A 23,231-nucleotide genomic window follows, 5' to 3' on the forward strand; every position below is an offset into this window, starting at 1 on the left:
TACCAACGAACAGATGGCCATGCCGACGGATAGAAATGATGGGCCCCACAATCCTTTACGTAGTTTTCATGCATATATCCTCATATGGAAATATCACGCACACCACGTCCAAAGACCCTACTACACGCCCATATCTTCCCCATATGGAAAAACACCCTAAAATCTTTGAACGCTAATTCCAAATCTTCCCTGCAAGGAAATATCCTTACATTCACGGGATCTTGGTTCGCTGTTCATCACTATATAAGCACCAAACCTCCTCTTCTCCCAAGTACGCAAAAAATACTTAGCTCTCTCACTATAGAGTTCTTAGAGATTTCTCATACACTGACCCAACCTTCGTAGGGTTTTTGGCCGGCACCCCACTAGTGCTTTCTGTTTGGTTCTTGGTTTCTTTTTCTTCAGGTACCCATTGGAACGATCGAGGACAATTAGCTAACTGACAATTTTGGTGCATCATCACTAGTCGTAAATAATTTTTCATGCAAAACAAAGTGAATGTGTGACGGAGAAAAATAAATTATGTTCTTTGTTCTTATATCTCCATTCTTATGAGACATACCTATATCGTTTCTCATTACTCTAGAAACTTAGTTGATTTGATTGTATGAGTTCCTTTGATAAGTGACGCATTACAGATGATGTATTGACCATTTAAGAAAGGAGAATAGCTAAAAATATATAATATATAAAATCTTTTTAACGTGAGAGAAATTGGTTAAAATTTTATGTGCTTCTATGAGAGACCGTTTCCCTAGCCCGTTTTGGCGTTGGGCCAAACCAACACGAATGGGTGGAGTCTAGTTATTACCTCTCAAAATGGAGGTTCGACTGATTCTATTTTCCCCTCTAGATAAATGGTTTTACAATGGAGTCGCCACATAATTATTGAAATAAATAAGAAAACCAAAATTGAAAAATTCATCATTTTATTGATTTCAGAATGAATGTACATTGATCATAGATAATTACATGGTTTTGGTCCTATATACAATCTAAGATAAAGTACATGGCATTGTTTGTTTGTTACAATCTAGAGATTGAAAACTATATGGATAAGCATTAATCTATCAACCCTTGATCTAAGCTCGAAGGCTATGTTACAAGATGGGAAGGTATTAGGCACCCACCTTGCCCGGTGAAACCGGTCTTCTAGACTATGGTGGCCAACATTCATATCAAATCATCCAATATGTTATCAATCAATTTGCATGTTGATCTTAATGTGTGTGCATGTGATGAACCCTAATTCCATTTATTAATCATTGTATTTTGACTAAACAAATAAATTCTAGTGAATATGTGTGGGTGGTGATATCCTAGATTAGAGAATTATAAAACAAACATTTTTTCATATTTTTTATGTGGATTTAAGATTGAAGCTAGTGTTATGCATGAACATGTGATGAACAATCAAAAACATGTGAGAACAATATGAACATTTAAGAATATCAGGAACATTCAAACATATTCAAGGAATTTAAATAATCACTAGCATGCTTTAATCTTAAATTAACATTATAGTAACATGAAAAACAAGTTAGGGTAATGGATTATACCTACATGTAAGATCCCCATGGTGGAGGTCCAAAGGGTGGAGGCCTACATAACCTTCCAAGGAAGGATCGGGTCACCACATAGTTAAAAGATGCTGTGTCTGTTTTTGTTTGTCTAAATTTTCTAATAAAGTGCTCTTTTGGGTTTTCAATTGACCAAAGCCTCTCACAATAAATTCGGATTAGTTAAGTTTATAATCAATTTGAAATTAATCATGTGATTGCACGTACACAATTTAATTTGGAAAGCCAACATTTAATATTTTCCATGAATTTCATTGATATTAAAATTTAATTGGACAAGTTTAGTGTCGATTAGTTGGTCTTGGTCCCATGTTGCAATTAATGTTGATATTTGGGAAAAGAATTGACAATTTAACTTGAAAAAAAGGCCAAAAAACCAAAAACAAATTTGATTGATCTTGGCCAAAATGCAGATCGACCCATGGTATCAATTTTAAAAAAAAAATTAAAAATCATAATTATCACTAAACATTCATCCATTCTTTTAATTAAATTCTTGTTTTGTGTGTGTTTGTGTGTGCGTGTGGATCGTAGTCAGAAATTCCTAAATCTACCATACCCCTACCCACCCAATTTGTAGAAATCGAAAACCGTGCTCACACCTAGTCAATTAGTACCTAGGAGGGAGCCATTAGACCACTAAATTCAATAGAAATTAAATTATTGTCTTAAAACATATACCAGTGGGATTTTTTAATTAAAATTAATTTATCATACTCTCATCGTTTAGGCATTAAATTACAAGGGTTTACTTTGACCGTACAAGTTTGATCTTTGTGATGGGGTTCTTTGATATTTGCATCCAATGCATCACTTTGATTGTTGTGAAATTCGATGTTCTTGTAATTCATTTTAGAAAAGGCTTGAATGACATTTACTCATTCCTAAAGGAAACTTAGTATTTTTACCTCGTGAGGATCCGGTGGTAAAATACCTTGTGATTGAGATTACCAATACATAATCCAATCAGTGCATGGTCCGATCCACTACCAAATAACTGTGCAAGAGTCAACCATAAAGTACCAGGAGGACCCAATCCAATACATAATCCAATCAGTGCATGGACTGATCCAATACAAAATAATCGTTCAAGAATGAACCGCAAAGATGCAGTGTTTGTTTTTGTTTGTCTAAATTTTCAGTTAAAATGCCCTTATGGGTTTTCGATTAGCCAAAGCCTCTCACAATTAATTGGGATTATTTAAGTTTATAATCAATTTGAAGTTATTCATGTGATTGCATGTACACAATTTAATTTGGTTAGCCAACATTTTATATTTTCCATGAATTTTATTGATATTAAAATTTAATTGGACAAGTTTAGTGTCGATTTGCTGGTCTTGGGTTCCTTGTTGCAAATATTGGGTTGAAATTTGAAAATAAAAATAAAAATAAAAATACAAACAAAATCGACAATTTAACATGAAAGAATGGTCGAAATAAAATAAAAATAAAAAAACCATAAATGATTGATCATCGCCAAATTGCAGATCAACCCATGGACTTGGTATTCAACGACCAATTGGCATACTTAATACAAAGGTCTATACTCGGCCTTGAGCAAACTCAAATTTCAATTTACCCTCCGTTTCCCCCCATTTTTCACTAACTCCAAATCTATGACCCATATTAAAGAAATTTATAGCTTTAATACTTTCAGGTTTTTTATTTAACCATGGTATCAATTTTTAAAAGAATTTAAAAATCATAATTATTACTAAACATTCTTCTATTATTTTAATTAAATTCTTCTTTCTTTTTTTCTTTTTTTCTTTTTTGTGTGAGTGCATGGATCTTTGTTGGTAATTCCTAAATCTACCATACCTCTACCCACCCAATTTGTAGAAATCGGAAACCTTGCTCACACCTAGTCACTTAGTACCTAGGGGGGAGCCATTAGACCACTAAGTTCAATTGAAATTAAATTCTTCTCTTAAAACATATTCCAATGGGATTTTCAAGTTAAAATTAATTTATCATGCTCACATTGTTTAGGCATTAAATTACAAGGGTTTACTTTGACCGTACAAATTTGATCTATGTGTTGGGGTTCTTTGATCTTTGCATCCAATGCATCACTTTGATGGTTGTGAAATTTGATGTTTTTGTAATTCATTTTAGATAAGGCTTGAATGACATTTACTCTTTCCTAAAGGAAACTTAGTATTTTGACCTTGTGAGGATCCCTGGTTTCAAAACGAGGTGTCTACAAAATGTTTCTCATTGGTGTAGCTGGGAAGGTGAAAGTCATTTTCAGATAGAGGATGGTGAATTGGCGAGTATATGGACAATTACAATAGGCCGAATATCCATCATCTTATTTAATGATATAGATAAATTTTGGTTTAGTGGAATTCATATACGCTAACAATGGCATAGTTGAATAAATATTTATAATAATTTAATAAATATGATTTACTTGTGAATCATTCTTTGAACTCTTTTCAGCAGAGAAACCTTTTGACAGGGAAAGAAAACGGAATCAAAATAAGAACCTGAAGAAACTAGCCTACTGACAAGAGCCAACGTAGATCAAACTGAAAAGTGTAAAACAGAGCAGAAAGACATAATTTAACAACGATTTCTAAGAATCTATCGAGAGTTCATTTAAGAAGTTAAAATTAATTACCAGCAGCATATTTGGAAATGGAAATGATATTATGATACAGAACCAAAGAAAGAAGCACTGCTATTACATCATAGAACCAAGGCCTTTCTTGATAGAATATTACTAAAAATGTGCAACAAGGAAGCATAAAGAAAATTAGTTCGTTGAAGTTTCTAGCCAGGTAAGCTGATGGGAAGTTTTCGAATCTATGTAATTTATGGATCAATGAAATTGTCAGCTGTGCTTCTTTCCATATGTTGTGGACGTGAAAATATAGCTTTTATGTAGAAGTGCAAACTCACTTCAGGGGTTATGAGTTATGACTTGTATTTATGAACTAAGGGTTATGACTGGAACTTTGTGCACAATCTAGGCATAGCCATGTCTGAGTGAAAAAAATACTAGCATAATCTTAATTCGAAAAAATCTTGTTTATATCCGGCGTATACAACTCATATGAGACTGACATGTGGGCATTAGTCAGAGTGAAAAAAATACAAGTCTAGCCAACATAATCTTAATTCGAAAAAATCTTGAATACGTCTGGTGTATACAACTCATGTGAAACTCACATATAAGCCCCACATGTCAGTCTCACATGAGTCATATATATCGGACGTATAAGATAACTTCTCTCTTAATTCATTGATCATAACAAATTTTTATTTTATTTTTAAAAAAAGATAGATGATGGATCATAACAGGATGAGTATTGGGTTTGGAAAAGTTAAGAATAAACATTTTGATTCCCAGGCATCAAAAGAGTGTTTCAGTGACCTATGCTCCTTGATCTTAACAAAGACTTATTGGTAGTAAATTATGGGTCGAACCTGTTATCTTGCATCATGCCTCATCTTAAATGAAAACCTTTATTCTTTGGAGAACTCAAAGCTAGATGGTCTATGCTTAATTCTATTTTTGGATTTTTTGATTTAGGGAGTAGCACTTTTGCCGTTGTAAATGTAATCTTGAAAGAGGCATGTCAGTAAGTTTGTGTGCAGTCCCTTTGCTGTTTTGTTTCGGCCTGTCTTGGTCTTCAATATAGTTTTTCCTGTATTGAAAAATAAAAAAACCTAGCCTGGTTTACAAACACAAACTAAGAGTGTTTGGAACTAAAATTAAGGCACAAGGAAATACCAAAGTTAAGGCAAATACGACTTCTAAAGGCGCCCCAGAAGCTGTTCAAGTAAAGCTCATTGTTGCCTAGGCGAAAATAGATATCACATAATACTATACAAACACGTGTTTGAGTAGATATCACATAATATCTTGCATCTAAAATTGAGCTTCATGTGTATGTGTGTGCACGTTTTGTTTTTTTGAGATAACGTAAAACCTCACCAAGACAGGGCCCATTAGACATACCCTTGGAGAGTAAACCCGGATACTCAACTCCACCTGCCAGAACCGTTAAAATTGAGCTTCATGTGTATTGATTAGAGAGTGAATATCATTCCAAAAAGAAAGTGAAGATGTTTACAAATAAACACTCCATAATGCAAAAAACAAAACAAAACAAAAAACACTCCATAATGCAATTTGACCAGGGAAAAGAGATAAGGATGGTACAGAAAATGCAAAATTTCATTTCAGCGGAAAAACCTTTTGACAGGGAAAGAAAACGAAATCAAAATATGAACCTGAAGAAACTAGCCTATTTCACATATTCTAAGGACAATTTTACCCTATACTGTTGGGACCCTTCCCTGTGAGATTTGTACAAATTCGCCAATACATTGAAAAGGTCTAGCTCATGTATTTGCACAATGGTGTGGAGAAGGTAAAAGTCATTTACAGGTCATCAGCATTGAGTTGATGACATGCATGAGAAGACGGATACTTGAGAGCTCAGCGCCGGTAACTGTAGGCAAGCTACGTTGATGGTTCAGTATCTTGTAGACTTGATCAAAGATGGGCCGCACATGCACTGCAATCATTGGGTCTGCTGGTATTATTGCATTAGCAACGTCTGTCATCCAACCAAGTTTTCGGGTTGTATCATTACTGATATCACAGGCTAACTGCTGTAAAAGTGAAAGCAGTACTCCTTGGCTCAAAGGGAGAGGACCCATTGACAAGATCCCACGTAGATCAACCTGAAAGAGTAAAAAGGAGCAGAAAGACAAACCTTAGCAATGGTTTCTATCTATCTATCAAGAGTTCATTTAAGAAGTTAAAATTAAATACCAGCAGCATATTTGGAAATGGAAAAGATATGATACAGAACCAAAGAAAAAAAAAAGCAATTACATAGTAGAACTAAGGCCTTTCTTTGTAGAATATTACTAAAATTGTGCAACAGAGAAGCACATAGAAGACGATCCAATTTGGTGATATGTAACTCCCATTGTTAACAAACCAGTAGAATCTATATAAATATATTAATAGGCAAAACTGAGAGAAAATTCAATTAGATTTCAAATTTGATTCTTTTTTTTCTTTTTTTGCATTTTTTTTATACAAGATAAAAATTCTACTCTAGCCTAATTTAAGTATATGTGTATGAAACTCTCTCCTGGAAATTTCAAATTAGATTCTAATTGTAGTCTAATTTTGCGTCACGTATCCTATCTATATATTTTATTAATTTCTAGGTGAGTTAATGTTGTGCAGAAGACAAAGAGTCTAATATAAATAAACCATAAAAATAAAAAATAAAAATAAAAACCCAATAAAAAAGAGTAAACTCATATGTGTCTCCAAAAAATAAAATAAAATAAAATAATAAAGAAGAAAAAAAGAGTAAAAAAACTCATGTATATATCTCCAACTTAAACAAGGTATAATTTAAATCCACATATGTGTAATTATGTTGTTTTTATTTGTAGGGCAGCAGTGAAGGATTAAATGAGTTGATGATGATGCAACTAGAGACTTTTAGTCTGTTAACAATTTTGAGTACAAAAAATATCTAATGCATATTATGAGTTATTGTTTCTTGGCTAAATAGCTCACCTGAGAACATAACCAGGATACAATAGACACATCACTTCTTTGTAGGGCAGCAGTGAAGGCCTCCTCATATTTGTGCTCAGATACCAATCTTGATAGCTCCTTTGTTGGATCAGGCACCTCAACCTAATACACATATTGAGAGTGCTTCTAGTCAGTATAGCCAACCGAAACTTGTATAGGAAAACAAAAAACAAAAAAAAAAAACATTTGATAACCACATATTGATCTTCACATTATGGGTTTGAAAAATCAGCACAAAATTAAGAAAACAGTGCAGACCTTCTCATGGAGAGCACCCAAAGGTCCATTGCTCAGCTGGGAGACCAAGGGATTTACTGCACTTGGGTTTGCTCCTGCAGCTGCAAGAGATAGAAGCTTTCTCTGACCCTCGAGCAATTCTCCACCTAAAGTTTGAGTAACTGTTGATGCTGAATTAATCGCATCCTGCATAGTTACATAAAAAGTTCAAAATCAGATGAAAATACAGAGTGTAGATAGCTGCAAACTAAGTAACAGACAGGCAAGGGCAATTAACGTGTCCAACAGCTTTATCTTCAATTACTCAGAGCCTAGAATAACTACATAAAAGGTGTAGCATTACCATTCACATCATGCATAAGACCCAAATGTCTGAACCAAACAATAAAATATTAAGAAATAAAACAAAAAATAAGTATCTGAACCAAGCAATACACAAGATTAATTATAAAAGAAAACAGGCTAATATTAAAAAATTGAGAACCATAAGAGGTGCATTTAATTCCAATTAAGAGAATAGCAAGATATGAGTGTATCAGGGCAGTACATGGCTGCCAACAAACAAACGAGAACTTGCATAATGAAACATTTTTTTCTTTCTCCAAAAGCAGAAACATCAAAAACGTATAAGCAGAATCAACCCCAAAATACTTTCTCATCTGACCAAACACTGTCATTCAATAAGAATTGACCAGAAAAAGTCCACTGTCTGTTTAACCTTATATATACCCACTATTTTCCAACAGTCATCACCCACCTACCATACTGTCACTGTACTGAATTATTTTTTCATATCATCTCAAACAAACAGAAGTTCAAGAATCCAAATATTGGGACATGGCTTCAAAATAAAAATGGATACAGTTGGGAAGCAAATAGGAGTAAAAATGTTAAAAGTCATTCAAGATTTAATATAGAAATACATATGAAAAGCACACCGTATAAATGACCCTATTATTTATAGATATGCAGTGATGAACTGCTGATATTATAGCGCAGCCAATTCAAAGCAATCTAATGTAACCAATGGTGAAATGTTTTCAACAGCAAATAAACATATGTTGCTTATTACATTTCCTACACAATCCAACGTAATTGTCTAAATTGAAAACTGTTAAGGTTTAAATTCATGACCATAAGAGGAAAGGGATAAACATTCATTAAATAAAAAGGACAATAGATTGAGACCCGCTTTCTAATGATTTATGTGATATGAAACATTTATACACACCCTAAGAGCAAGTGCCAATGGAGAATGGGTAGATTCCAAGTGCTGTCGGGCTGCATTTGTATGTTCCACCATTCCTTTCTGAAATGTAGCATCTATTTGCTCAAACATGGTTTTAGATGACATCTCAAAGGCAGGGATAACTGACGTTTCAAAACTTGATTTTAAAGAATCCTGCAATAAAAGATAGATTGCTCATGTCATTAGAATAAAATTCCCCTATTTATACATTGTGTCTTAATCAATAGATCATTTAAACTATGTCAAGTCAAACTTGTAATTACCTGAAGAGCCTGTTTGCCGGAAGTTTGAAACTGTGCTTGGATTTGCCTAGCAACAGTAGCTTCAAGTTTTGCATTAACAGATTTCTCCAATTGATTGATGGCCTTATCACCCGCTCCTCTCTACAACACAAAGCATCCATTAGACCCTGCCACAATAACAAACTTATAGAAGAGCAAGATCTTGAAGATTCTAACCTGAAAAGACTCTGCAATAGCTGAAGATATTGTTTTCTCAATAGCTGGAGTGATTGAGCGAACTACAGCTGGTCCTACTGCAGCCATTTCCTTCTTCACTGCTTTTTCTAACATAACTGGCATGTCTTTCATAAAGTTATTCATTAAATTTGTAACTTGCTGTGTTCGGTCTCGTAATAACTTCTCATTTTTTGCATTCTCTTCCTGGAGACGAGCCCACAAAGCATCAGTATTGGCCTTGACAGCTTTCTCCATACTCCGCCCTAGATTTGTCTCGAGTTTTTTACATTCTTTGCTAACTGGAACGGATATCATTGTTGTCATCTGCTTCTGCGTTTCTTTTTGCATTGCCATGAGCTGCATGAAATGGAAAAGAAGGGGGGGGCAAAAGAAAAGAAAAAGGAAAATGACAATTAAAGATGGATGAGTAGAAAGCAGACAGGCTAAGCATGTAATATTAATGAAAGAGCACCATACAAGATGCAGAAGCATAATAACTTTTTCTGCTCGCCAAATTATTCCTGGTATGTTGCCAATTTCAGAGTCAAAATGAACAATTGTGCCAGTATCTGATTCTCAACTCATGCTTAATAAGAACCAAATGTTAATAGTCTGAACGTTCTTCAGGAAATTCAAGTAGAATCTTGAATGAGAAACAATGAGTGACTTGGGTTTCTTGGATCTTGGGTTTGGTTTATGGTTGAATGCAGAAGTGTGGATGTGACAAGTCGATAGTTTGGAGGGCTTGGATGTGGGATTTAGATCATGAGAGGGTCAGGCAAGGCTAGGGCAGCAAGTGTGGATGTGATTTAGGATGGGTTCTTAAAGTAAAATGTTTTAGGGATTGATGGTATTGCAGTAGGGTTTTGGAATGGAATGTGGAAGATTGATGGTTGATGGAGTTAATAATTTGAATGTATGAATGAGTTAAGAGAAGGAATTGACAAGGAAGTTGGTTACGAGAACCTGCCATGTGATTGGCTAGAGCCTAACAAACTCCTCTAACTAACTGATAGGCTATCATACTTATCACTAACAATATTTTAGCTAACTAACTTTCTGTTACAAGTAAAAGGAACTACATATCATACAACATAAGCACTAGTGCTGATCATAAGGAAGAACTAATGACTGAACTTGCTGGACATTAACAAGAAGTAAATTGCCTGCTCCAAGCTGCCATACTTCAGTACTTGGCTGCGGCATGGTTGTAACATGCTGGCAGCCCCTTACAGCCACTAAGGACACTACAAATGGACTGCAACAAGAGCTAATCCTTTTTTTTTTTAAGTAATAAATTTTACTAGAAAAAATTCAACAAGTACACAGAGTATATTAGCTGAAAATCAAATGAGAACTCTATTATTTGCCCACATGGCCTCATCTTATTGGTTCTATTATTCCCCCAGTGCAACCAATAATTCCAGCTTGTGTTTTTCTGATTAACACATGTTAAATGTGATTAGCACGCTAGGGATTGTAACTAACTACTCTATCTTATCCTACTAACAACTAACTTGTAACTAACTCAATCTAAGCCTCTGTAATCTTAGAATCTCTACAATCTGAGATCTTATTTGTCATCCCAAGCTTGAACCACCTGCATGGGAGTGAGAGGGAACCACCATGCAAGACCGGAGACAATTGGAGCTGGGATTGTCAATCCTGGGCCTAAGTGCTGTACGGCACTCTGGGCTCTAACCTAATGTGCCATTCAGCATTTGGGGCCAAGAACCCCAAATTTCAAGATCATATCACCAAAGACTACAGAAGGACTGAAATGACAGTAGCATTACTTATTTACTTTGGAAAGGAATTTATAATAAAATAACAATATTAAGGTATATGCCATGAATAGATTGCAGGCAGACCAAAGTTTCCACGATGAATGCCACCCTCCAATTTCATTAATGAGAAAGGAGTTGTCCACGGCCACGTAAGTGCTGAGTCTCACTTTTTTTTTTTAGATAAGTAAGTCCCAGGTTTTTATTGAAGACCCAGAAAAAAAAGTCTAACCTACCATCAAAACTTAGTGAATACATAAATGACATGATATATATACTCTTAAAACACAAACACACGATGAGATATACTTATATGTGACCACGTCACTGTAATTTCAATTACCATATATGACCACTCTTTAGAGCATGTAAAAACAATAAGCAGAAAATAATGGGACATAACATGATGCATGTAGAGAGGGATATGTATTTGACCATGCTAACCTGATTGAGCATCTCCTGCATGGACAAAATTTGAGAAAAAGCAGCTTCTGTAGAGGGGAGACTTGCATTCCCGCTTGTTTCGATTGTAGAATCTATTGAATTGAAAACACTAGGAGATGGGGAAGATGGACCTGATGCTTGAGAACTTTTTCCCTTCTGCTTTTTCCCTTTTGTATTAGGTGTGGACAACAGTGGTACTGTTGTGGATGTAGATGACTCAGAAACCTTCACGGAGAAATCCTTTGTGGAGTCTTGGACTTCATCCTCATCAGCAGTAGAAGGTTGGGCCAGTGCCTCTATTTCATTAACACCAACTTGCCGAGCTTCCTCTACAATATAAGTTTCTGCTGATATAGCAGAGCATTCTCGGGCCATCTCAAAACCAAGATCTGAAGCCTGGGAGCAAAAGTATTTTTCCTTATTTTCTGACAAAAGATTTTGAGAATCTCCTTGGGGGCCAAATTCAGCATTCTGCATAGATCTTGTTTCACCAACTACTTTCACCTCCACTTCAGCATTACTGGCATCACTGTTGACAATCACGTCCTGGATACTTGCCTCACCCTCACTCTTGCCATCAAGAACACTAGTAGTTCCAGTGGATGAATTTCCTTTCAATTCAGAGGGAGTTACCAGGTGAGTTGGTTGTTTGAAAATGATACGAGGATTAAGCACACTAGAATCATCATCCAACGAAGACACATCAGACATGTTTGCATGAATGGTGTCCACTTGCCTGTCAACTGAATAATCATTAACCGGTTGATCTCCAACAGGCATACTGAGTGAAGGTGGCTCGAAGCTACTTGTTGGACTCCTATAACCAGAGAGCTCTCTAGGCAACCTAGGAGTCAAAGGAAGAGGTGGTGATGCAACATAAACACTATCAACATCACTAGTTACGGGTGCCAGTGCAACAGCTTTAGATTCAGTACTTAAACTGTTAATTTCTTTTGAAGTGGCTGCCTCAGCTGAACCAGAGCTTACAGTATACCTCACTGCAGTTGCAGTCTCAGGGCTACTTACTTGTATAGTTGGTTTGGGTACTGAACCAGCAAATGACAGCATCTCAGTAGGTTTACTTCCAGATGGGTCCAAAGTCACAAATCCTTCAACACTAGTTGCCTCACGTGAAACATTTGAATCTGATTTTTCTAACCCCATGTTCTCCAGTGGTGGTGGCAAGCACTGGGCTAAGTCCAAAGCATATTGCTGAATAGCCTGTGTCTGGACACAATAAACCTGAATAATATGTTCACCATGAGATAATATATCACTTGTCCCGGTAAAACTCAAAATTGGCATAGTGACCGTAGACTCTTTCATGTAATCCATGCACGTTGCTGCTGGATTAGGACCATAGTCCAAGTGTACAGCATATATCGCATTCTTCTTAGCATTTGCAAGCAAGAGAATGCCTGCTTGAGACAATGCCACAACTTGATTGAAGAATGCCTCCTCAACTCGAGGTTCAGCTGAACTCTTCAATTCCAATGTCTGTGTACACTTCCATTCAGATTCACTCGGCAGTAAATAGCCTTCATCGCTTGCTGAGGACCAAATTTTCACTTCTCGATTAAGTGGGCCCTGTAAACAGGTTTTACACAATTCAATAAACAGGCACTATATTTGGAGGCCAAATGCCTAAATATATCAGAACTGGCGATCTAACAACCAGCACCACAGTGAATTAGATTGAACAAAATAAAGAACTTAGCAACAAGCTTATATACCGCTGTGATAAGTATGATGTGATCTGGCCGATGGGGAGCAGTTAAAAAAGTCGCCGAACAAACAGGCTGGCCTTCATATGGTCTTAATACTACGAGCGGTGCAAACTTGCGATCTTCCCAGATCTTTATCTGTTGCACAACATACATTATTTTCAAAGAAAAACCATGAGCATCTTTTGTTTTATTGATCATAAAGAACATACAATAGGTACTGCATGAGTGACTACGCACCCATGTACATATATTGCTAAGTTAATAATGCCAAGAAACATCACACTGGATGTATGGAATTCAATAACTGACAGTCATTTTAGTAAACCTTTCAAGACAAACAGTTACATAAACCTTTGAAGTAAGGAAAGCAGCAAAGAAGTAGATAAATACAAACCGTGCCATCAACAGAAGCAGAAACTAAACGGGTTGTCATCCATTGGCACATCGATAGGTCAGTTACTTCTCCATCATGATTACCAACTAATTGGACCCCATCAATGACCTTATCAACAGGACATTTGAGAGGTTCCTCTGCCGAATACACTTCACCCTTCCCAACTTTTGTAGTATCAATTCTCATAATACGTCTTCCAATCCCAACTACCAAAATCTCCTGCATAGAAGTGTGTATCAGTCATAATTCATAAGCAACATTATCAAGCGACTTCACAGCTGAGAGGAGCAACCAGGGAAAGAAATATAATTATAAGCTGCAAACTCTTGCATAAAAGATGATTTAAAAAAGAATTTATTACTTGTTTGTGGCAGTGCCAACAAACTCGTGGATGCGCAGCTCCCTCCTCTCCTATAAATTGAACGGCAACAACCGCTTTTCCTGTTATTTGAGGCTTATCTTCTTCATCTGGACCTTCAGAAATCCTCCACACATAAACTCGTCCATCTACGCCAACACTGCACAAAAACACGTTACCGCAAACCCATATAACTTGAAGGATGGGAATTATGAATGATGATATGAAAGCTACCTAGCCAAAAGGTGAACATCCTCAGCAAAGAAAGCCATGTCTGTGACCCTCTGAGAAAACAAGTCATCACTCAGATTCGTAGAAGAATAAAGTAATAAAAAAATAAAATAAAAAAGTACTTTCATCACTCAGCCTTTAGAATAAGCATCAGCAGAAAGCAAGTAACACAAACAAGAGTTAAGATAAACAAACTTGTAACCCAAAAGAATGCCAATTAAAAAAAAATGAAACTTCAATTTTAAAGAAAGCAATAGCCAATATCATCAGGTACCAAAAACCTTGACAAAGCAGGACCAACAAACTCACATATAACATACATTTGGGAGTCTTTAATATGATAAAGACTGTCCATTAAAAATTCTCAAATTTCATCTTATAACATATATATTTCTGGGTTATGCATTGTGAAGCTATGTTTTGGTCTATTTGGAGCATAGAGTGATTGATCTACTGGCTGGTTGGCGAAATTGGTTTAGTAAACATTCTTCTGCTGTGTGGAATTTAGCTCCTTTGTGTCTAATGTGGATTTGTGGTGGGAGTGGAATTACAGAACTTTTGAAGATGTGGAAGGTTTGGGAATGCAGTTAAGACTTCTTTTCTTATATTATTTTGTGAATAGTTGACTGTCTTATGTCTTAGTGACAGTGGATGCAATTCTTTAGGCTATCTTGTGTTTTCTATTGTTCATGATATAGTTTTTTTCAGAATAAAATCATTTACTTATCTTTCTTTTCTTTTCTTTTTTTGGATATTCTCACATCTGAATAATTCTTCAGCTAACTATGGACACCCTCTAATGATTGCTTCTCAAGAAAGTGCAATTGGCCTTAAACGATTCTTCCAAGATCAACAACCAATTGTAACTTATCACTATCTTAAAAAATAAAAAATAAAAAATAAAACCTACATCACCCAAAGTGCAACGAACCATTCATTCCACACAACTTCAACCCAATAACTCACCAACCAAACCACACATAGGTTTTATTATAAAACAAAGAAAAAGCCATTCATAACTAACTAAATTGCAACGGGAACCAAATCAATCCAAACAACTAAGTCACTATGGAATTTAAACTGACTGTGGCCTAGAAACAAAGGCTGCAATGTAGTGTTTACACCAAGCACCCAATTACTCACTAACCGAGCCACATCATAAAACATACAAAAACCCATTCATCTCAACAAAAGTTGAACCCAATTACTCACTAACCGAGCCGTGTCATAAAACATTAAAAAAGAAAAACCATTCCTAACTAACTAATTGCAACACAAACTAATTTCCATCCAAGCAACTATAATCCGAACAAAACGCCATCCATAACTAACAAAATTAATTCAATACAACTATAACATATCACTAACTCACTAAATTGCAACACAAACTAAATCAAACGCCAATACAAGTATACAATCAATCACTATTAAATCAAACCCAACAAAGCACTAATCCATTCACAGCACAAACCAATTCAATCCAATGCCACAAAACAATAAGCAGTAATGGAAGCAAACCATAATCTCTCACTAACAAAATATCTCTTTTGAATCAAACCCAATGCCAGAATGAAGTTAAAACTAAACCTGAGTGTGTCCTCGAAGCAAAGACCGCAAGGCGGTATTAATGTTAAGAACCCGGATATTCCCCTGCCTCAATCCATAACAAATATACGCCTTATTCACCGCAATCTGCCGCCCCACTACGAGCTGAGGATCCGACTGATACTTGGTAATGGGCGTAACTTCCAACTGCTGCGGCGGGGACTCCCCTTGGAGCCTAACGTCGACGTCATACACCACGTGTTCGCCCACCAAATGCCGGCCCTTCGGAATCTTACTGCTGGGCATCCGGATGGGGCCGGACCCGGCAGTGTGAAGTGGCGGTGGCGGCAGAGTGATACCCATCATGGGAGGAGTAGGAGAAGGAGGAGGAGTGTGGTGCTGAGGCGGCTGCGGCTGCGGCGGGGGGTCGTGATTGGAGGGAGGGGAAGGGATGTTGCCCAACAAGGCCATGAGACGGGCGCCGCCGGAGTTGGGGTTTGGAGAAGGGGAGGAGGCGGAAGTGGAGATGGTGATTGGGGGTTGGAGAGGAGGAGTTGGGTAGGAGAGAGAGCGCTGGGAGTGTAGTAAAGGGGCGTTTTGGTTTTGGAGAAATTGAGGGTGGTGGTGATGATAAGGCATGTGTTGTTGCTGTTGCTGTTGGGGTTGTTGGGGTTGTTGTTGTTGTTGATGGTGAAACGGTGAGGATTGGGGAGGGAAGGAGTAGGGAGGAGGGAAAGGAGATGTTGGGGTTTGAGATTGGGGAATGGAATTGAAGAAGGTTTGCATGTCAAAAGGTGTGATGGGTTGTTGCTGTTGGTGTTGATGGGGGTTTGGATTAGCAGAGGAAGCCATGGAAAGAGAGAGAGAGAGAGATGGTGTTATGAGATCTGAAAAGAACACCAGGCCTTTTACAGAAAAAAGAAGACTTGGGAGTGAAGAAGCAGTGGGGACTTTGGAAGAGACCAAAGTTTAGGGGAAAATTATGGAGAGAAAGAAAGAAAGAAAGAGGTAAAATGAAATGATATAATAATTATATAAATACTAGTAATAGTAATACTAATAGGGTCTTCATTTTTTGTTTTGTTTTGTTTTTTTTTTTTTTTGTGCTTATCAACAAAAATAATGTTTTTAAAAAAATGTGGAATATATATACTCAAAAAAGTATAATTGTTTATATTGTATCAAGATGTGTTATTATATATATAGTACAGTAATAGAATTATTATTAAAATTAATCATTATAGAGTTTTGTGTTTTAATATTTATATTAAATTTCAATATTTTCATATTTTGATAATAATTTTGAGTTTTTTTTCTTTCTTTCTTTTGATCTATTATGATTTTTTAAATATATAATTTGGATGATGGGATCTTAATGTTATATATATACTTTATATTTATGCATATTAGAGTTTATTATAATTTTGAGTTTTTTTTTTCTTTGATCTATTAATATTTTTATATAATTTGGATGATTGGATTGCATATTTATGTATATTAGATTTTAAATAGGCAAAAATCAAACCATTTTAAATTACAATAATATGAGATAATAAATCATTTTATTTACTATTTGCTTGTTTTATTTTTTACTTTTTTTTTTTTTTTTGAAAAACAATTCAGCTAAGCTTTATTCATGAGCTGGTATTTTTTTTACTATCTAAATGAATGAAGGAAAATAATAAATATCATATCCTTCAATCATTTACTTGTTATTTTGCTACTTTGGCCAAAAAAAAAAATTATATAATATCTTATGAAAATATACTAACATAGATAAGTGACAAAATTAGATTATAATAGTAAAATAAGGAATGATTATATATATATATATATATATATATATATTGATATATATTAGGGGAAAATCATTTTTTTGTTTGGAGGATTTCCTTGACATATACTCTCTCCATCCCAAATTGTTGGTCCTATTTAGAAAATCAAACTTTTTTCAAGAAACATCATTTAATGCATTGTTTGTTTGTTAAAAGGTAGAAAATTTCCAAATTACCCTCATTAATTTAAATTATAGAAAATGAATAGTATTGACTTTTTAAATAAAGTAAAGAGGTAAGATAGAAATTTTATTTATCAATTTTTAAAAAGAGGACTTCATTTTGGGACATCTTAAAATGGAATAGAAGACTAACAAATTGGAATGAAGCAAGTATGTAAATTGAATTGTTAATAATATGATTTTGTTAAGTAATTAGAAGAAAGAGATGAAAATATCTGAGATATATTAAAATCGCTAATGCAATGGGCAATGGATAGTTCTAGGAGATGTCTACCAACAATAGAAGAATCATAGAACGGTATTGGTGTGGTATTGGCCTAAACAGCTCTAATGTTTAAGTCATAAAGTATAGGAATGGAAGAAGACTACTCACTAATTATTATTGTGGGCTCATACCTAAACCTAGTTGTAGCTCTTCCTTATATGGAGTTCTTAAATTATGTTTGGTAACAGTTTTTATTTTCTATTTTCAAAAACTTGTTGTTGGAAATATAAAGAAAAAACAATTTTCTTGTATTTTTGAAATCAAAAACATGTTTAATTTGTTGAAATTAAAAAAAAAAAAGTTTTTTGAAGAAAAAAAATAGAAAATACTAAAATACGTTGTTACTAGGATTTAAACTATACTGCTAACTCATTAAATAAGACAAATTTATTAAACTAAATGCGTATTTTCATTAACTTTTGAAAATTAGAAATTGAAAATAGCTTTTTCCATATTCTCAGTTTTTTTCACAATTTGAGTTTTGAAAACAATTTTTTTTTCTATCCATTTTAGGTTGCCAAACAAGTTTTTTAGTCTCAAAAATAGAAATGTGTTTTTGGAAAGATAAAATAAGAAGAAAAAACAGTTACCAAACATACCATTAATATTTTATTAAGAGTCATTTCCTTGTTTTCATGCATCTTACATCATGGTGGTAAATGCTCTTATGTAATGGGTATAACACCCATTATGTTCGTAATTATTAGTGGTGTAACTGAAGGTTTTCATAATGAAGAGTGACCGAATTTTTAGACTAAGTGTTTGATATTGATACTAGTGTGCATTTGAAATTAGTTTATCTAACTCCTTATTGATTACTTTTTACTGAAAGTGTGCTAAAATATACTTATGAGTTGTATCCCAAAGTTTCAGAGTTAACTAACTAGTCGAGTCCAATTTTCTCTTTTCAAACAATTTAGATCCTTTAGTTAATTCGAGCTATGGCATCAGTGTTCAATCTGTAATTATTGCGTGCTCACTTTTTGTAGCAGTTAGTATTTTTGTTAGAGGGGTAAATGAAATGTGACTTTTAAAATAAAAATTAAAAAAAAAAAAAAAAAAACACGAAGGATTTAAGATCTATTACTTCGCAGATGAAAATATAAAGTGGGATGTTGATCTACGCTGTCGACTATATAATATTGAAACAAAAAAAAAAAAAAAAAAAAAAGGAACAGAGGTGGATGGCCATAGGACCATACTGATTTGTTGTAGTGTGAAAATATTTTTCTACATGTGTAGTGTTCGCGTGTTTCTTCTTTATTTTATATGGTAAACTAATTTAAAGAATCAAATATTTCTTTGATTTACTTTTTTTTGGGGTACCAATAAAAAAGTTCATAATTTATTTTGTAAATCAATGGTCACGTAGAACTTAATAGTAAATTACTAAATTATTATTTTGTGTTAGACCCTCTTTTTCTCTTTCTTTTGTGTGTGTTTGTTTCTCAAAATTATCATTTGAAAACCAGAAATATTAATAGAATAAATAGGATAGACTCTAAATTTAAGTAAAATTTATTCTAATGGGTAATTATAAATTTACACTGTATAAACTAAGAATTTTACTTTTCTAAATTCTTATGACTGCCATTGGTTGTTAATCTTCTATGTATCATTTCAATTTGTCAAATGTTGTTGAATGGACGATGCCTGAAGCTGTAAAAACCATAAGAATGATCATTGGTTAACTTTCTCCTTGTGATTATTCATTGGTTGGATTTGCTTGGTAAAAAGCTATTAGTGGAAGTGTTGGAGGTCTCTTTCAAGCTCATTCATCTTTGAGAACTTGTATGGTAAGTTTTGGTTTCTAAAGTCCTAAAGAGACAAAAGTTTTAAGGTATCACATGATTCCTTGTCTAGTATCAACTGCATTATTTTATTTTAAATTTTGTTAGTGGTGGCAAGAATAAATAGTTAACGAACAAAAGCAAAACAAATCCAGGCAATGCAAAGAAACAATGGAAAATATTCATCATCATTAACAAATAAAGGGATTTTGTAGGGTAGAAAGCTGATAATCTTATACGTGAGTAATAATGGACGTTTGATACTCAATATCTTAACAAAATATTTCATTATTAATTGTCAAGTTGTTATTGATTTTCATATAAGTTTACTACTGACACCGCTACATTGTTTGTCGTTTATAACTTTGCTATGAAAATTTTTGTGAAGAAAGTTGTGAATTTGGACTTATTGTACATATATACCAGGCTGAAACATGTCTATCTCTTGTCATTGTCAAGTCCCTAGAATAGGGTTTTTTTATTTTATAAAGTCCTATTGTCTATCATGTACTATTTTAATTCCCCTTCTAGATGTAATAAAAGCAGGATACATTTTCTATTCAAAAGAAGGACAAAAGCCACTTCATTATCTAAACTAAAAAGAGGGCAATGATAGATATCTTTTTTTCAAAATTCACTGAGTTTTGCTTTCCTTTGAAGCCAACAACACCGCACACAAACAACAAGTGGATATAACGTCAAAGCAATTTTTTTTCTGATAGAGATTACACATTTCTCTCAACAACAAAGACATCTACTCCTTTATTTTCCTATAAAAAACTACAAACATGTGCTGTAAGAGTAGGATGTGCATATATGCTGACAGTGCTGGTGATAGTGAATTGCCTCTCAAACACCAAGCATCTCACACCTGATCTGCAACTATAGCAACAAATTCTATATTTATTTTGTAATTTATTTCTCTCTGCTCACGACTCATGAACTGCCATGATAGTAAATTTATATATTTATTTCTTTTACAATTCATCTTTTATAGTTTCTCAAACATATTATATAGATAAAATACATCATATTCATTTTCATTCCCTTTTTATTCTTTTATGATCTATCAATTTCAATATTTCATTTATTCCATTCTTTTATAAACTCCTAAATATAGTGCCAATGTAACGAGTACAAGTAAGTGTCGGACAAATACAAACCATGCCACCAATATAGAAGCAGAAATCAAAAAAAGGTTGTCATCCATTGACACATTTTGGTAAATCAGTTACTTCTCCATCATCATTAACCAACAAATTGTACCCCATCAATGAACTTATCAACTGGATATTTGAGAGGTTCCTCTGCTGAAAACACTTTGCCCTTCCCCTCTACTCCCAACTACCAAAACTTCCCATATGGAAGTGTGTAGTAAGGAAAATTATTAGGTACTTTGAGTACCATAAATGCGTAGTCCTCCCTCTCACATGAATGGTGGGTCTTACCATGAATTTAATTAGTGGAACCCACCATTCATGTGAGAGAAGAAAATACGTATTTATAATACTCCAAAGGTACACAATAATTTCCCGTGTAGTAAGTCATAGGCAATATACCATCCAGCAAATTTATTTCAAGAATTAAATGCACATAATTCTTGTAAATCAAATATTTCTTTAGCAATATTTACTGAACAGATGTCAAATACTTCTTTTCTATTTTGTCAAACTTTCACATCAAAGAACAGAATTGATGCTAAAACTACTCTCTTGTCACCAAGAAACTTTGTTTGTAGTGCATGAACATTCGACATAATTCTCCAATTCACTGACACTGTACAAACACCCTGTCCTCTATTTCTTTAACCCTGGAAAGTTAAGTGGCACCAAACCAATCCAAACCAATACTTTCTAAGTTCTGTCTTTTTTTTTTTTTTTTTTTACCCTCTCTTTTTTCTTTTAAATTCTTTCTTCCTAGCAAGACTATTGACTATGGTATAACCCCAATGCACACTCCAGATAACAATCCAAAATCTCTAATTTGGTTTTGCAATCATGTGGGGAAAAATAATATTCTTAACAATAACAGCTAGAAAATAAATATTTTCATATACACCACATTTATGAACTCAGTTCTTTCTGTGTCAAATATCAATTCTGACTACAAAAATTGATTGGGGTGTCAGAAAAAAACTACTATGATATCTTATTTTTGACTCTACTTCATTAGGTATTTCATCAAAGAAGTCAGTAAAAAACTGTGCTTTTCCAACAGATTTGGTGTTCCCTAATTCTATCAAATAGCAACAAAATCTATCAACTAGCTCAGATAAAATTCCCAAAAGAACAAATATGAAGGTGAATTACAGAGGCTTAACCTCAACTTGGTCTATTCTTCTATATAGAATCAATGAATTCAAACTGGCTGCAGAATAACAGGTACTCCAAAACAAAAATTAAAACTGGGTTTACCATCATTTTGTCCTGTTCTATCCTCAAATTTATTCAATTGCTTTCATTCTTGCTCCGCACAATCTTTTGCTGGAGGAGATCACCGAGTCTCTGAGATGTTGAAATTCATGCTATGTATCCCTCTTCCACTATAAGATTGAAACTTTAAATTCCTTTGATAAGAATGTCTTAGTCTCAGCAGAATTTGAGTACCCCATGCCATCCTCAGTCTGATCCTCGAAATGAGTCCAAAAGAAGTGGTACGTACTTTGCATGATTTGGCTTGGCCGCAATGTTGATGACAAGACAAGAGGTTGAGCAAAAAAATTAGTATTTTCCTCTTCGGTGCAAAAGCTCACGAGATAAGGCACATTTCGGTCCAGTTTGGTCCATTCTCTCTGAGCAGTTAAATATTTTCCCCGCCTTTCCCAATCTCCTCCCTCAAAACCCCCCCACACACAAACCCCTCATCGAGTCCGAGTGTTCAGTGCTGGCAAAGGAGCTGCATGTTGTGTGGATGCATGTGAAGTTGGCCAGGCATTAGAGGTAACAAATGCACTTGGCAGAACTTCCAATACCGCAACGTCAACTACCAGTGTTGACAATATAACCGATGGTTTGACATGGAATGGTTTTATTATGATGAAGAAGATGGTATCTAAAAGATAATGATGTAAGTTTGATTCCTTGAGTTTGAGTAAGCTGTGTTCTGGGTTTTCATTACTTGTTTCTAATATTCTTTTTATTATATGTAATGTACTAATATTTGTAGTAACGTTTGACGGTTCAAAGCCTAGTTCTCCTCATAACATAGAGTCGACAATTTCATGGGCTACAATACTCTTTAACAGTTTTAATGTTTGTTTTAGTACCTTTATTATTAAGATTTTTTTTTCTTTATATTACTTCTGTGATGGATTCGTTGTTTTTTTATTTTTTTTTAATTGTATTGTTCTATTAGAATTCTTTTTCTGTCTGTGAGTACACGAGGGAGGTACCTTGGTTTTAATTTTAATTTCAGAAGGTTTCTCACTTTCAATTCTGAATAAATAAGAATGAAACAAATGAATATTAAAAATTTTTAATGTGCCACTATGTTTCTGATTTCCGACTAGAAATATGACTCTATGGAGCAGTAAAAATCAGGCATGCAATTGTTATTTTTATTAACTTTT

The 23,231-nt window shown here is 34.5% G+C and overlaps 1 protein-coding gene across 1 annotated transcript; it reads right to left on the reverse strand.

The window, feature by feature from the left end:
* Positions 1–5,598: 5,598 nt before the first annotated feature.
* On the reverse strand, positions 5,599–16,592 carry LOC115954774 (enhancer of mRNA-decapping protein 4-like). The gene is made up of 12 exons (XM_031072705.1): positions 15,634–16,592; positions 14,050–14,099; positions 13,819–13,975; positions 13,458–13,676; positions 13,070–13,198; positions 11,337–12,923; positions 9,109–9,465; positions 8,914–9,033; positions 8,633–8,803; positions 7,423–7,587; positions 7,144–7,266; positions 5,599–6,284 (listed from the first exon to the last, which is right to left on the reverse strand). Exons 1-12 carry the CDS (start codon positions 16,441–16,443, stop codon positions 5,976–5,978), a joined length of 4,197 nt encoding a protein of 1,398 aa, XP_030928565.1. The 5' UTR covers positions 16,444–16,592; the 3' UTR covers positions 5,599–5,975.
* Between the last annotated feature and the right edge of the window lie 6,639 nt (positions 16,593–23,231).

Source organism: Quercus lobata, chromosome 8, assembly GCF_001633185.2.
Source record: "Quercus lobata isolate SW786 chromosome 8, ValleyOak3.0 Primary Assembly, whole genome shotgun sequence".
Lineage (NCBI taxonomy): Eukaryota > Viridiplantae > Streptophyta > Magnoliopsida > Fagales > Fagaceae > Quercus > Quercus lobata.